At 49.9% G+C, this 15,867-nt stretch overlaps 1 protein-coding gene across 5 annotated transcripts in view; it reads left to right on the top strand.

Annotated features, from left to right (window-relative positions):
- The window catches only part of ECT2 (epithelial cell transforming 2), a 247,927-nt gene that overhangs the window by 182,987 nt on the left and 49,073 nt on the right, over positions 1-15,867 (top strand). For all 5 annotated transcript variants that reach the window (XM_086944387.1, XM_086944385.1, XM_086944386.1 and 2 more), the window contains one exon: positions 14,116-14,235. In XM_086944387.1, the coding sequence (XP_086800513.1) occupies positions 14,116-14,235 (120 nt within the window). The remainder of the gene's footprint in view (positions 1-14,115; positions 14,236-15,867) is intronic.

The following is a 15,867-nucleotide window of genomic DNA, read 5'->3' as shown; positions in this document are numbered from 1 at the left end:
CGCCATCATCTTAAAAAGCGCGGCTCTACCCATCAGGGAGATCGGCAACTTCTTCCAGCCTTCGACGTCCCGGCGCAATCGCTCCAATGGCGGGAGGAGGTTGTGCGAGTACCGGGCTCGGGAGTCCCGCGACACGTAGATGCCCAAGTACCGAAAGCCCTGCTGGGCCACTTGAATTGAGCACCCACGGGGGAGGCGCGGCGTGTCTCCGGACAGTACGTACAACGAGGATTTAGACCAATTGATCGCCAGGCCCGAGTGGGTCCCGAAGGTCCGCAAGAGTTCAAAGGCCATTATGAGCGAGTGGCATGGAGAGGAGAGGTACAGAAGGATGTCGTCCGCATAGAGCGATATCCGGTCCTCGAAACCCGGGGACCACGGTATCCCAGAGATATCGGGGTTCGTTCTAATCCAGGCCGCCAGTGGCTCAAGCGCTAAGGCAAATAGGAGCGGGGAAAGCGGGCAGCCTTGCCTAGTGCCCCTGTGCAGCGCAAAGGAGGCAGACAACCGACCATTGACCGTCACATTGGCCATTGGAGCGGAGTACAGCAGCCGGACCCAGCCGATGAAAGCGGGGCCAAACCCCAACTTGGCCAGAACTGCCCACAGGTAGTTCCACTCCAACGAGTCAAATGCCATAGTGGCGTCGAGGGAGGCGAGGACAGCGGGTTCTCGGAGCAGATGGACACGCGCCATTACTGCGTGAAGCCGTCTCAGATTGAGCGCCGTATTCCGATGCGGGATGAAACCGGACTGGTCCGGGTGCACCAGGTCCGAGATCACTCCCACCAACCGATTAGCCAATAGTTTGGCCAGAATTTTGGGTTCGGCGTTTAAGAGGGAGATGGGTCGGTAGGATCGACAAAGATCGCGAGGCTTCCCCTCCTTATGTATCACCACAATGGTGGCCAGCCGCTGGTCGGGGGGGAGTTCTCCCACCTCGCGGGCCTCAAGGAACATGTTTAACAGAGGTGTCGCAAGTGCGTCGGCCCTGAGTTTGTAGAGCTCAACCGGGATGCCGTTTGGCCCCGGCGCTTTGCCCGAGCGTAATGATTTAATAGCCAAGGCCGTCTCATCCACCGTTAGGTCCCTATCCATATCGTCGCGCTCGAGGTCCGAGAGGCAGGGAAGCTCAATGTCCTCCAGGAAGGATGCCGACGCAGACTCCGGGAGGGGGTCCGCCGAGGCGTAAACCTCCCCAAAGTAGTCCGCGAAGGACCCAACTATAGCCGCCGGGTCCGTGAGGGACAGGCCCTCCGCACTGGTCAGCTCCGGGACCACCCGAGACGCGAGTTCCCTTCTATCTAGCCACGCCAGGAGCTTGCCAGCCTTGTCACCCGCGTCATAAATTCTGCCTTGCTGTTCCCTGCTCAGGGCTTTCGCCGCGTCAGTGGCGGTCGCCCGAAGCTCAGACTGTTTGAGGGAGAGAGCGTGGAGTAGCTCGGGAGACGGGCCCAGCTCCAGCTGGGAGTTTAATGCAGCAATGTCAGATTCCAATCGAACTACGTCCTCGTCCCGCCGCCGGCGGACCTCCGCAATCAGGGAGAAGGCCTCGCCGCGAAGCACAGTTTTGAAGGCCTCCCAAAGGGAAACAGACGAGGCAACCGATCCTGTATTCTCGACGAAGTACCGATCCATAGCTTTAGCCAGGAGCAACCTGGTCTTCGGGTCGCGAAAATACCAAGGGTTGACGGGAGCCACCCGCGAGGACACGGGGGTTCGAAAGTCAAAGGAGACCCAAACCGGGGAGTGATCCGAAATGCCCCTAGCCAGGAGACGCGCAGTGGACACGGACTGCGCCTGGGCAGCCGGAGTGAGGACGTAATCCAGTCTAGAAAGGCTACCATGGGCGCCGGAGAGGAACGTGTACTGTCTCTGGGAGGGGTGCAACAGACGCCAGCAGTCAACCATCCCCATGGAATCTAAGAAGTCAGACAGCCAGGACTGGGAAGGACGCAGATCTCTGGATGGGAAGCGGTCCAGGTCCCCGGAAATGACAGAATTAAAGTCACCACCCACGAGCAGCAGCCCCTCAGGGAGACCCAAAATGGCGCCAGCTAGATCCCTGAAAGTAGTCTCTTGTAGCCCCGGGGGAACATAAACCGAAACTAAAACTAGCGTGCGGCCCTCCCATTTGCCCACCACAGCAACATATCTGCCCCTCTCATCCGCAAGCACCGACTCCACCTCCAGCGGGAGGGACATGCGCACCATGATGCCCACCCCTCGTGATCCCGAAGAGAACCCTGAGTGTGCCACCATTTTGAAACCACGTCTGGTCAGAGCTTTACAAGTGTGCCCCACTAGGTGGGTCTCCTGCAGGAAAACCACATCTGGTGAACAACGTTTGAGCATTTGCAACACCACACCCCTTTTAATACGGTCCCCCAACCCGTTTACATTCCAGCTTAACAAGTTAAGAGTTCTACCCCCCATCATCAGGGACGCTCCGCCCCCTTCCCCCCACCCGTGCCCGCAATGGCGCCCACAGCAATAACATAGCAGTGCAATAAGACCTCAGCCAGGACAAAGAATAAGACAAGAAAAGAAGTAGAAAAAACACACCCCAACTACCCACCACCCTGCACCCCTGCATAAGACTAAAATCCACCCCAACTAGCAGTGTGCCTGTCGCCCCTTAACTAACCTACAAAAAGCCCACAGAGGAGAAAGGAGACATCCTATCACCCCCCGTCATCCCCCATATTATTGACAAAACGAGTCAAACCATAGCAGCAGTGTCTGAAGTGAAAGTCCCATACGGCTACCCAGCTCACAGAACGTCAAACAACAAATATTCATTCCTGCGCTTCCGCGCCCCCGGTGGAATCCTCCGTCTGGTCAGCCGGTTCGCGTCGCTCCTGTGGCAGGGTATCCAGCCAGTGCCCCACCTCGTCTGGATAGTCAAAGAACAAAGTCCGGTGGTCCCGCTCGATGCGGAGCTTGGCCGGGTAGAGCATGGAGTACCGCAGGCCCATTTCTCTCAGTCTTCGTTTCACCCCGGTAAAGCTCTGACGCTGTTTTTGTACCGCCTGGGTGAAATCCGGAAAAAAGTTCACGTCTGAGTTCTGGAATCGCAAAGGACCCGCGGCTCTCGACGCCTGCAGGATAGCGTCTCTGTCCCTGAAGTTAAAGAGCCGTGCGATGATGGGGCGAGGGAAAGTGCCAGACTTGGGTGGTCCCCCCGGTATCCTGTGTGCCCGTTCCACCGAGAAGAACTTACTCAGGCCCCCCGGCGCTAAGTTCTTAAGCACCAGCTCCTCCACGAAAAGTTCAGCCGAGTCCTCCTCGGCCTTCTCCGGTACCCCAGTAATACGGACGTTCTGGCGCCGCGCACGGCCTTCGAACTCGTCCAGTCGGCGCGCCAGCATTCCGTTCGCCAATTTCAGGCCACGTACCTCCGTCTGGATATCGGACACATCAGTGACCAGGCTAGTCGTCTTGAGATCCAACGACTTCACCCGGTCATTGGTTTTCCCGAGGTCCGTCCTGATGAGGTTCATATCGATCTTCAGGGAGTCGACCTTACTGGACAGTTCCTCCCGGAGTGCGTGCATCTCCGTCTGCACTCCCGTGATCGCACCCAGAACGTCCCGAAGCGTTATGGCAGAATCGTCCGGTGATCCATCCCGTTTCGAGTCAGTAGTGCAGCCCGCCTGCGCCGGCGAGCTTCTTGACTGGGAAAAGCGTTCCGGGATAGTAGACTGGGACTGGGACGGTTTTTTGGTGACCCGCTGGGACTTGCCTCTGTCCAGGTCTCCTTTGCCCGCCATGTTGGTACCTCGGGTCAGACGGCCAGCAGGGGTAAGGATCCTCTTGGTAGGCGCGCCACACACACGATGATAAAACCAGGGTCCGGTACGTTGGCCGAGTAGCGGGGCATGCAGATATCAGAGTTGCTCCCCAGTGGAACTAAGCTCAGGCAAAGAAGCGCCCGTGCGGAAGCACCGCTGTACCCCTCAATGATGTGCAATGACACGGGAGGAGCCTCCGGGCCTCGTCGAGCTAACTAAGTCCAGGAATGTCCGATTTTCATTCCGAAAGCGGGCACCGCATCAGGACCCACTCAGCAATCGATTCCCACCATCGTGGGACAGGATAGATAACAGGATTATTGCGGAGGACCGGGAGGTCTTCGGAGCTCCGAGCTCACGCGGCCATCTTGATCGCCGGCGAAGCTCCTCCTCCCGACAACTGGATACTTAACATCATACAGTTTGGATACTGCATAGAACTGGAAAAGAAACCACCTAACAGAAAACCAAAAAGGAGGGCGCATTCAGGAAAAGAACTGGCGCTACTCCTATAAGAAGCACAAGAACTACTCCAAAAGGAGGCCATCAAACCAGTTCCATTCAGAGAAAGGAACAAGGGAGTGTACTCAAACTATTTCCTAGTACCAAAAGTGGACGAAACGTTAAGACCCATCTTGGATCTAAGGTTCCTAAACAAATACATAAAAACACAAAAATTCAAAATGACATCCCTACAAGAGGTCCTTTCTCAGATAAGGGACGAGACTTCATGTCCCCCATAGACCTCAAAGATGCCTACCTGCACATTCCCATGAACAGGCAGCACAAACATCTACTAAGATTTACAAAGAACACTACCAGTTTACAGCCCTAGCCTTCGGACTAAAATCCGCACCAAGGGTCTTCACCAAATGCCTCGCGGCCGTGGCAGCGTACCTGCGGAGGGAGGGCATTCATGTATACCCTTACCTTGAATACTGGCTAATAAAAGCAAGTTCACACAGGACATGCAAGGAACACGCACAGCAGGTCACAGAAGCATTGGCAGACCTGGGATTCTCCATTCACTGGGGGAAATCCTCAATGGAACCAGAGCAAGTGAAGATCTTCCTGTGTGCACAGTTCAACACCATACAGAGCAAGGTGTTCCCCAGCGACAAGAGAACACTGGCCCTGCTGAGGGAGACACGCCGCTACCAGAAGGGGCGCGCTCTGACAGTGAGGACAGCGAGCAAGATCATGGGAATGATGGAGTCCTGCATACACCTGGTCCCCAATATGCGGCTCCACATGAGACCATTCCAGGAATGACTGCAACAACAATGGTCACAAGCTACAGGAAGTTGGGAAGATCTAGTGGTTGTAACGCACGCAGTGCAGGAGGAGATAACGTGGTGGAACAAGTAGAACATAACAAAAGGGAAGCCTTTAACACCACCCACCCAAACAGTGATCATCACCACAGACGCATCCCAGATGGGATGGGGAGCACACATGAACAAGCTCAAGGTGAGGGGTCTGTGGACTCCAGCAGATGCGGTCAAGACACATCACTACCTGGAACTGAAGACCGTGTTCCTGGCCCTGAAGGCAGTGTTCCTCGCCATGAAGGACTTCCAGAAACAACTGTACAACCAGAGTGTTGATACAGACAACACAATGATGTTCTACATCAACAAACAGGGAGGAACACAATCAGTCGCACTATCCAACCTAGCGCAGGAAATATGGAGATGGGCCATCCCACTCAAAATAGACCTGCTAGCCATACACCTACCAGGGAAGGACAATGTGCAAGCAGACTGGCTCAGCAGACAGACATCCGCTTTGTTCGCCATAAGTTGGCAGCGTATGCTCAGACGTGAGTCCCTTGCTCACTTTGCCACTGGATTCAAGCAAGCCTGGCTGAAGACGGCTGTAATGCCAGAAACCGTACCTAGGAAGCTTGTTTCCGGTCCAGGGAAGGCATAGCTTGGCAGTTCTGGCTGGACTGTTCCCATTAGGCACAGGGTCAGACTGATTTGCATATGGCCATGTCTGAACTGGGGTGGCAGAGTGGGCTAAAGAAGGGTGATGGATTAAACCCATATCTGTTGACTGGGTGTGAGTTTTATTGGTTCAGATGCTCCGTCCATCACCACCCCCTTTTGTACAGCAGACAGACATCCGCATCCCACGAGTGGGAGCTCAATGCAAAGGCTATTTAGGAAGTGGGGAACACAGACGATAGACCTATTAGCAACCCACCAGAATGCAAAATGCGGATTCTTCGCATCCAGGCAACCAGGGGACCGATCCCAGGGCAATACCCTATGGATAAGCTGGTCAATAACATTTGCCCATGCTTTTCCCCTGATACCTCTGATACACAGGGTACTCAACAAGTGCAGAACCATCCACATGACACCGATCCTGGTAGCACCACAGTGGGCAAGGCAGGCCTGGTACTCACAAATAATTGAAATGGCACAAGGACCACCCCACACGTTGGGTAAAAGAAAAGACTTCCACTCCATGCAAAACAGAGGTACTACACCCATACACAGGGTACTCAAGTGCAGAACCAGCAACATGACACACCACAGTGGGCAAGGCAGGCCTAGTACTCACAAATAATTGAAATGGCACAGGGACCACCCCACACGTTGGGTAAAAGAAAAGACTTCCACTCCATGCAAAACAGAAGTACTACACACAGAGCCGGAGAGCCTCAGCCTAGCTGCATGGCTCCTGAAGACAGTTTGCACACCTAAAGCTACTGGAGAGCACCCTGCGGGTGCTACGGGAGGCAAGGAGACCTTCCACATCGAGGTGCTATGTGGCAAAATGGAATAGGTTCACACAATGGTGCAGCAAGAACAAACTACACAGCATGACAAGGGAATCAGAGGTGCTAAGATATCTCACACACCTGCTAAAATCAAAACCAAGCTCATCCTCGCTAAGAGTACACCTAGCAGGGTTAGTAGCCTACACAAGAGGAGAGACAGGAAAGAGTTTCTTTACATCACCAGTAGTAGATTCCTGGAAGGGGCAAGAAGGATCGCACCACCTAAGAGGATGCCGCCACCGGCATGGAACCTTAATTTAGTCCTAACAGAACTCATGAAAGCGCCCTTTAAACCCATCCATAAGGCCTCAGTACAAATGCTAACAATGAAGACCGCCTTTCTGGTGCCAATCACCTCGCTGTGCAGGGTAAGCGAGCTGCAAGCACTAACGCTGCGAGAACCCTACATCCAGATACACAATGACAGGGTGATAATGGGAACGGACCCACACTTCATGCCAAAGGTTGTGCCAAGGTTCCACATGAACCAAACAATACAAATACCGAGCTTCTTTCAGAAACCGTCCACAAGGGCAGAGAGGGCACTATACACGCTGGAAGGGCAGTAATGCATTACATCGAACGAAGGAGCACAGGAAAACAAAGCAGTTCTTTGTGTCCTTCGCAACCAGTTTCCTGGGTAGACCAGTAACAAAGGGAACCATCGCACGATGGATAGCACAAACTATACAACTCTGCCACAAGCAGGCAGGGCAGGAGCTATCTGAGGGGGCACAAGCCCATTCTACCAGGAAAAAGGGAGCAACAATAGCCTTCCAGGATAACACACCCGTTGAGGACATAGGCCTGGCGGCAACATGGGCTTCATTGCACACATTCACTAAGCACTACTGCGTGAACAAGGAAGCACAGGTAGGACAACAAGTGCTTCAACATATATTCAACAACCAACGCTCATCTTCCACCCAGCTGCCACAAACCTAACAAACCGCTACAAAGTCTATGCTTAGCACAGTGAATCCAGAAAGATTCACGCTGCAAAACAAATCGTTTCTTACCTGTCGGTGTAGTTTTGCAGCTTGAAGATCTTTTTGGATTAACTAGCGAACCCACCCACCTCCGCCAGAAAGATGATGCAGGAGAAATGGGGGAAATACAAGGAATAAAATACAGACAGACACTTTAGGAGACAAAGTGAAAATACATTTACTTTAAGGAAGAAGTTGAAAACATTGCCAAGGGTTCACGAACAAAACACAAAAACAAGAAAAAAGAATCCGAAGATGGCGCCCAAAAGGTGGGAGCTTCCGCAGGAAGTGTCCAGACGTCACAAGAAGTACACCAGAAGGTGGGATGTCGACGCCCATCTGGGCTACGAAAAAAGACTACTATTCCGGACCCAACCACTAGACCGCAGAATAATGCACATCATAGTGAATCCAGAAACATCTTCAAGCTGCAAAACTACACCGACAGGTAAACTATTCGTTTTAGCGATTTTCAGAAACACAGGAAATACAGCTTTAAGATTTGAGGCATGAGCTTCCAACAAGGTGATGTTATCCTATGTGAGAAGCATACACTGCGTAGGGGTACTTGCAATCGAGTTACAGGGTTGTACTTCCGGACTTAAGGTAAGTAGGGTCCAAGGCCCTTAGATCCAGAAGCAGTTACGTTTTACCTGCCCTGGTGTGTCTGGGTGAAGAGCTGCTGGTCGCATGGGTAGCCTGGAACGCTACAGCTGAAGCCTATGTAGAAAATCTCAATAGAACAAGCATTGGAAATGCAATAGGTCTCGCAGTAGGAAAGTTAGAGCTATAGGTGTTATTTATTTTTTTGTTTTTTATTTATGTGTTTTTTCTAAATAGCTAAATTAATAGCTTTCTTCTTTACAAAGCCAATAGTTATAATTTTTGTAAATGTGACACCTCTAGCATTTGTAAAGCAGCATGTTTTGTATTAACGTGACTTATATGTGACTTATATGTATTGATATAAAAAAAATCAATGGCTTTAAAAAAAATTAATAATACGTAAATAAAATGGATTTTATTTTATATTGCTAATAGCTTAAAGTTTATTAAATATATTTAGTGAAGATGCTGTACAGCTCTAGCATACCCGAGGATAGGGCATCTCCACCCTAGACAACAGCATTAGATCTTATGGTCCTGAAGACATCACCAGTAACAGGACATCAAGCTCATGGTTGTATACGACGTTTTGAAACAAGAACTTAAAATTTAATCTTACAAAATGCATGCAGGTTTGAGCAGAATATGATTCTCAAAATGTGCATCTATCCTCATGGACCAGACATACAAACACTTTTCCTGGGCCGATGACACGTTCTCCTGTCAATTGCAATAATTTAACCTTACTGAAGAGTCTACAGCCAATAAATACCACGGTGCTAGACAAATACTGCCCTATATCTCCTTCCCACACCTCACCAAGACATCAAAATGTCAAGTTATCCGGGTAACATCAGAACTATGTTCAATTCCCTAACCTCCTCCGGGCGGCCAGTAAGGATTGAGATTCATTGAGGAAATATAAATGCCACAAGTTAACGAGAGATTATACATTCATCTCCATCTCCCTGGACAAGCCATCATGGCGTATTGGTATGGCCCTTTAGCCACTTGAGTCATTCTGCTGTCGAGACAAAAAGTGAACTAAACATAGCGATTTCGTTTTTCGGTACCAAGAGGGGAAGTTGTAGTTTAACAAAAACTGCTGTTCTGTATTGTCTGAGTGCGACATACCTTCAGAATGACGCAATCTTAATTAAGCAAGCAGCCGTGATGGCGAGGCCAAGGGAGTGGCCTCCAGCTGGCAGGCCTGGCTTTCCAATCACATCTACGTTGATAAGAGGATTTCTTGGCATCCTCTGCCTTCCTGCTCCCCGCTACGAAACAATTAAGCGCGAAGTCCCGTTCAGAGCGGGATTTCTGTGGCAACAACTGTCATTTCCTGTAGCAAAGCCTCTGCTTGCTTTTTAAGCAGAGTTCAACAAAAAGAGAAACAACGGTGGAAGGACTAGGGAAGGAAGTCCCTTCTCAGGAGCGCATGGAAAAAATGCAAACGTACGATCGCCAGGGTAAGAAGCACATCAAGCAGGTTCAAAAGAAAGATATGTAATCATGGAGACCAGTCACAGTTTATGTAGAAATCTGGGATTTCCTTGCTTCCTTTTGTAATAAGGCACACAGTCTTCCTATTAACAACGTGCAGCTTGAGCCAAGACATAATATGGTCAAATTGTCCTTTACAGATTCAATTAGAAGTCGGCGCAGAAGAATAAAAAAACGGGAAACTTGTGTTGTATCCAACAGTAGGGATTCGTCATTTGTAAGTGAAGCTCTGCAATCAGTTTTACCACCTACATAAAGTAGGTACTTGCAATTACAGGCAAAATAAAGTGCTTTAAAGTGGTGCTTGAAGAACTTTACAGCTTGTGGTTAAACGAAAATAAAACACCAAACAAGCAGTGCCGTAAAATATATTTTTTAAAACAGTACCTTGTTCATAGTGGTGAAGACTTGGTGAAGAGTCCTCTGGTCAGTGACTCCGGGGAAAAGGGAGGGGGCGGAGCGGGTAAAAAAAAACAAGACGGAGGGAAGGCAAAGAAGGGGAGGGGGGGAGGAGAAATGCGACACGGCGGGCAGGGGAGGGTGCGGAGCGGGGAGAGGGTGTGAAAGCAGCAGGGGCCTGGAGTGCGGCTGAGGGAACAGACGGCGATTCGAAATGCGAGACGGCAGGCAGGGGAGGGGGCGGAGCGGGGGTGTGGGAGGAGTGCGCCTGAGGGAAAATACATGCAAGGCAGGCGGCTGGGGGCATGTGCACGCGCTTTTAAGCTCCATGCGCATTGAGCTTAAATTTCACGGGCACTGCAAGGAATCGCCACGATTCCTTGCAAGTTGGTTAAAGACTGTTTAAGCCCCCATAGTCTCGCAAGCTCGATGCGCATACGCATCGACTGGCGAGACCTAAAAAGGCTTCAGGTGGGTACTGGGGGAATCAGTTTGGCATAACCCAAAGTGAGGCTTGGCTCTTGAGGTTCTCTGTAGCAAGGGTACACTGTCAATAGACTCTGACTTGGGCTGTGGGGCTCTGATGCATAGGTATTTTGCTGTCTGATTGCTTGCGTTAAAGGCTCTCCCTTTTTTAAGTCGACCAAGTGATAGGGACCAAACAAGACAGCAGGGCCACTCTCAGTGCTGGCCTCAGTAATGCTGACATCCAACATCGGTAGGTTTGTGTTGGCGATGTTTGTGTTGGGGTGGACAGTAAACAAGCCATGGCTGCTGCAAGGGCTCCTATACCCCAGGCATTGGTGCAGGGCGGTTCCTGGGGGTCCTGACTTCTCCAAACTTGTTAGGGAGACGGATCTGACCTGGAGCGTGGAGACCTCTTTCCGGGATGCTGCTTACTTGGTGGACTAGGGGGGTTTTGGCGTATTGGGTTGATGTGGTCAGTGGCTGCAGGGAAGTGGCTCCTCCACTTCAAGGAAGATGCTGGGTAGTGAGGTGCTGGCAGCTTCCAAGGCTTTTGGAGGATACACCGATGCAGGACGAGCCGGGTCTTTGCAATTGCCAAATAATGAGCCAGTAGGGTTTGGTGCCAAGTCCAAAGCTAGTCCACAGTTCTTGCGTTATTTAGCTCTTCTTTTCTCTTTTTTAATTTGGTGAATCTGAGTTCTGAGTGTCGGGGGGGGGGGGTGCATTAAGGGTAACAGAAATGTAGTAGCCAATGGGCTACTTATCCTTGAAGTCATTCCCCATGTGACCATTTCTTGTGGGGAGTTGGCATAACCCTGTCCTAGAGTTCCGAATTCCACAGAAAACAAGATGGTGGAATCCTTTTTTCATGGAGCATGTCTGGTAGCCCACCTTAGGGATGCGACTAGCCTGGTGATGCAATATGCCTACTGCATATCTGAATACCCGCCTGTCCTGATGCCAAATGGGACTCAGGGAACGGGGTAATATCTCCCAGGTCTGGGGGGGTGGGGGTAAGCCAGGGTCTCATTTCAAAGGTGCAGTGGCTTTGACACCCCTGACTTTGAAATTCCAAATCACTAGCCATCCTTCTGGAGGAGGTGTAAACACCTTTCTCCAGAGCAACCATTAATTTTGACCTCTGAGCATGGGCAGTCACCTGACGGGGGCTCAAACTTTTCTCTGGTGGCAGGGTGGACAATACCAGTTATCCAGCACACTAGAGGATTAGTAGGTTTCACCTGGCACCAACAAGGTGCCCTTTGGGTGCAGGCCAAAAAACGTCCAATACTCGGATCAGTATGGATTTATTAAGACAAGGTGTATGATACCAAACACCATAGGGTTAATTAAAGCCATCATGTAACTGAGAAACACGTAATGACCAGTGCCTAGTACATGTACTTACGATGGCTTCCCTGTTCACTTGTGCCATCTAGTAATTGAACTAGACGGCACTGGGATAGATCTCTTCATGCAGATATGCCCTCACAAGTAATATACTGCATCCTGCCTTAGGGCTACGAGGTCTGCTGTAGATATGACTTGCATATACTACATGCAGTGACTTTGGCATGGTAAACAAGTAGTGTACCATGTAGTGTTTTCACTTATGGTTTGCACTATAACTCAGTCTGCATGCAGTTTTGTGTGTGGGTCCCTTCGGGTGGCATAATACATACTGCAGCCCTTAGAGACCCTTTTACGTATCCATGCCCTGGGTAGCAGGGGTACTACTTACTAGGGTTTTACAGGGGTGCTAAAGTATGTGACTTAACATTTTACTTTGTTTCAGTTAAAGAGCACTGGCGCCTGGTTAGCAGGGACCCAGTGCACATCAGTCGAATGACTTCTGTACCAGTGTCAAAAAGTGGGGTATGACCATGACAACATGTTCTATTAGTGGTAGTGTGGTTGAGCAGCCTTGGGCCTAGACCAGAGGAGTGGGAGACATTTATTGCACACACCTGACCAATGACTGACGCACGACTCAAAAGAGATTCACACCAATTTTATAAAAATGAGCTTTGTGTGTTAGTCAGTCAGTCAATAGCTCTTTATTTCGATTAACTAAAATCATAAAAGACATTACAGGAAAAATAATCCTCCTCACATTTAAAATGAATAAAAAGATAAAATAGGCATTCAATTGTTACAATTAATGTGTATACTGTCTGCAAAGCATTATATATAAGGTATAAAAAGGCCCATTATCCAGCAGTTAGTAAATCCGGTATAAAGTGCATCAATAGGTGTTTCAAGTTAAAACCATAAGCCCCTTTTGACCCAAATAGCTAATTACATTTGAAGGAGTCTTCTGTTATTTACCCGGGCAGCGGCCACCAAAAAACTGGCTACGCTGTAGATCTGGACAGAACTGAGCATTTGTAAATATGAGGGTAGGTCTTACTTAGAAAACCAGCGTCACGCAAGATTGGATGAAATTATTTTTTTTTGGGCAAGGGTCAGGTGAGTATCAAAACTGCACCGCCAGCAGCACAGAGGTGGCCGGGTGCAGAGATAAAAATCTGAGTTTAGCCCAATGGGTTTTAATGGAGACGGCGGGTTCTTGAAGCCACACTGTTTGCAGGTAGGTAAATCGGCTGCAAGGGCCACACTTTGCAGCGTTCTGTATGGTGTGAAGTCTCTGTAGAAGGTATGTTGCAATTCCAATGTGGAAGTTGGTTCTGGTGGTGGTAGTGGCAGCTTCTGTGTATGAGAGGATGATTTGGGTGTAGTCTGTAAGAAATGATGTCCAGACCACGGGATCTGACAGTTTGCCAGCGGGGTTATATATGCGTTGAAGAGCGTGGGTCTGATGGATGAGCCCTGGGGGACACCGCTGGTGATTTACTTGGTGGGAGGTGGATCCTCTGGTTTGTTCCGGTAAGGAAGGTGGTGATCCATCGGAGCGCATCCCCTTGGATGCGCATGTGGTGGACTCTTTCGATCAGTGTGTGGAGGGATACTGTGTTCAAGGCAGCCGAGCGGTCGAGGAGGGTATAAGCTGCTGTTTCTCCTTGGTCGAAGAGGGTTTGGATCTAGTTGGTGGCTGTGATAAGGGCCGTTTGTGCTGTAATTGCTGTGGAACCTGGATTTGGAGGCTGGTTCTTCTGGGTCATGAGTTGATTGTTGATATCCTGGACATGCCAATATGTTGGGGGCCATCCTGACATTTTTGTTGCAGTGTTTATTAGCGTCCTATTTATTTAATGATGAGGCTGAAGTTTAGGTTTAGAGTCTCCCTCTTCCACGGTTAAATTGGATCCACTGGAACACATACAGCAGTGGTGCCATCTCAAACCAGTGATTTGCCTACCTTGTTTGGGATGTCCTGTTCTACAAAATTCACTACTGTGATGACCCTATTAAGTTTGCAGTTAAGGGAATGATGCCATAAGTATATCTTGACTATTGGGTATTATTTTTTTGGTGGAGGATCATGTGGCTAAAGATGCTATTTTTTTAGCTATATTAATAGTTGCAGTTGAATTATCTTCATTGCAGCACAGTATTATTCATTGCCTTGTCTTTCTGTACAGTTTTACATTTGTTTTCTTTGCAGGCTAATCTCCTGTCCTCTCACCGGTTGTTAGTTCAGCGAATGGAAACCATTGCTCTTGGCGATGAATTGTGTGATCGAGGCGAACAGGTTACACTGTTTCTATTCAATGACTGCCTTGAGGTAAGAATGTTTATATTTCAACAATACATTCAACAATTATCAAGCCTTTAGACTGGTGAAATCCAACTTGGCTTCAAGAATATGTTTTGCTTGAATATGTATTTTCCTTGTAACGGAAATGGTGTGAACTATGGTATTTTCAATTTAAGTTCTTGGCGGTTTCTACTTGTGATGTCCATACCTGCCTATGGATGCCACTTGGATTGCTGAATTTTGCCCACAGAAGACTAGAGAACTTTTTCCGCATGCTCATATTGGCGATTTTAGCTTTTAGGTTTAAAGCATTTTTATTAAGACAAGAAAAACATGGGGGAGGGGAATAGGAGGTTACGGTTACATACAGCGCAATAAAGGGAGGAGTGCAGCTCAGGAGCGTTGGCGTAAAGTAGTCCGGTGGTCCAGAAGAAAAATACAGCAAATGTGAGGCAAATAACCATTCTGTGTAACCCTCGCATGCACCTCAACATCCCATCTAAAGCCAAGCGCGGATAATCACCAGCGACACAGCAAAGCACAACCCAGTCCCCTCGATCCCCCAACCCCCAATAAAAGAAAGAGAACGAAAACAACTCCCCCGTCCAATTGCCCTGTATTAGTATTACCCGCCCCAATCAGCCCACACCCCATCCCCTAAGATCCTGTCCCTCGTGCAGTCTAATCCACCGGGGTTGTCGGTGGCGTCAGCCTAAGAAGTCTAAGGTACCTCGGGCAGGTGAGCTCCCGGACTTCCGTGGACAGTAGTGCTAGGAAGGGTTGCCATAGCTCCTCAAATTGATCTACATCCCCAGCCACCGTAAGCGACATCTTCTCCATTCCCAACACCTGCCAGAGCCTATGCAGCCAGCCTGTAATGGAGGGGACAGTGGTGGTGCGCCAGTGGACAAGAATGTTCTGGACCGCCGAGCCCAGCGCAATCGCAATCTGTCTACCCCATCGGGACTTCAACGGATACATGAGGTCATTGGGAAGGCCCAACAAAACATACGCTGGGAAGCGCGGCAGCTCAATCTCAAAGTGCTTATCCACCTCATCCAAAACCTCCTTCCAATAAGCGGTCAGCACCGGACAAGCCCAAAGAATGTGTGAGAGGGTGCCCTCCTGTCCGCACTCCCGCCAGCACCCCTTGTCAGTGTGTCTATGCATTTCGTACAGCCTTTCCGGGGTGTAGTACCAGTAAGTAGACACCTTAGTAAAGGTCTCCGTAAATCCCGTGTGATATGCAGAATGCCGCGCCCGATATGCAATTTTGTCCCACTCCTTATGGCTGAGTGTCCTACCCAATTCTCTGTGCCAGCGCTCTCTCCCCGGGTTATAATAGTGGAACGTCGGGGGCTGAAGGAATTTATACAAATCGGTAATCAGCTTGGCATCCGAGACCCGAGCCACCAACCACCGCTCATACGATGTGATTTGGCGAGCAGCGGCGTCGCGCACCTGGGGTTGGAGAGCCCAGTGTCGGACCTGCATATAGCGCAGTCTGTCCGTCTCCGTCAAGCCGAAGTCCTGCCGAAGTTGTTGAAAAGGAATCACGCCTTCCGGCCCGTAGATCTGGAAAAGCGCCCTACAGCCCGCGCTTACCCAATGGGAGAAGGCTCCCGGCTCCATCCCCGGGGAGAAGTTCGGGTTACCCAC

The sequence above is a fragment of the Lissotriton vulgaris genome, chromosome 11 (assembly GCF_964263255.1).
Source record: "Lissotriton vulgaris chromosome 11, aLisVul1.2, whole genome shotgun sequence".
In the NCBI taxonomy this organism is placed as follows: domain Eukaryota; kingdom Metazoa; phylum Chordata; class Amphibia; order Caudata; family Salamandridae; genus Lissotriton; species Lissotriton vulgaris.
The sequence above is the reverse complement of the archived record's forward strand: the minus strand, read 5'-3'. Positions and strand labels throughout refer to the sequence as shown.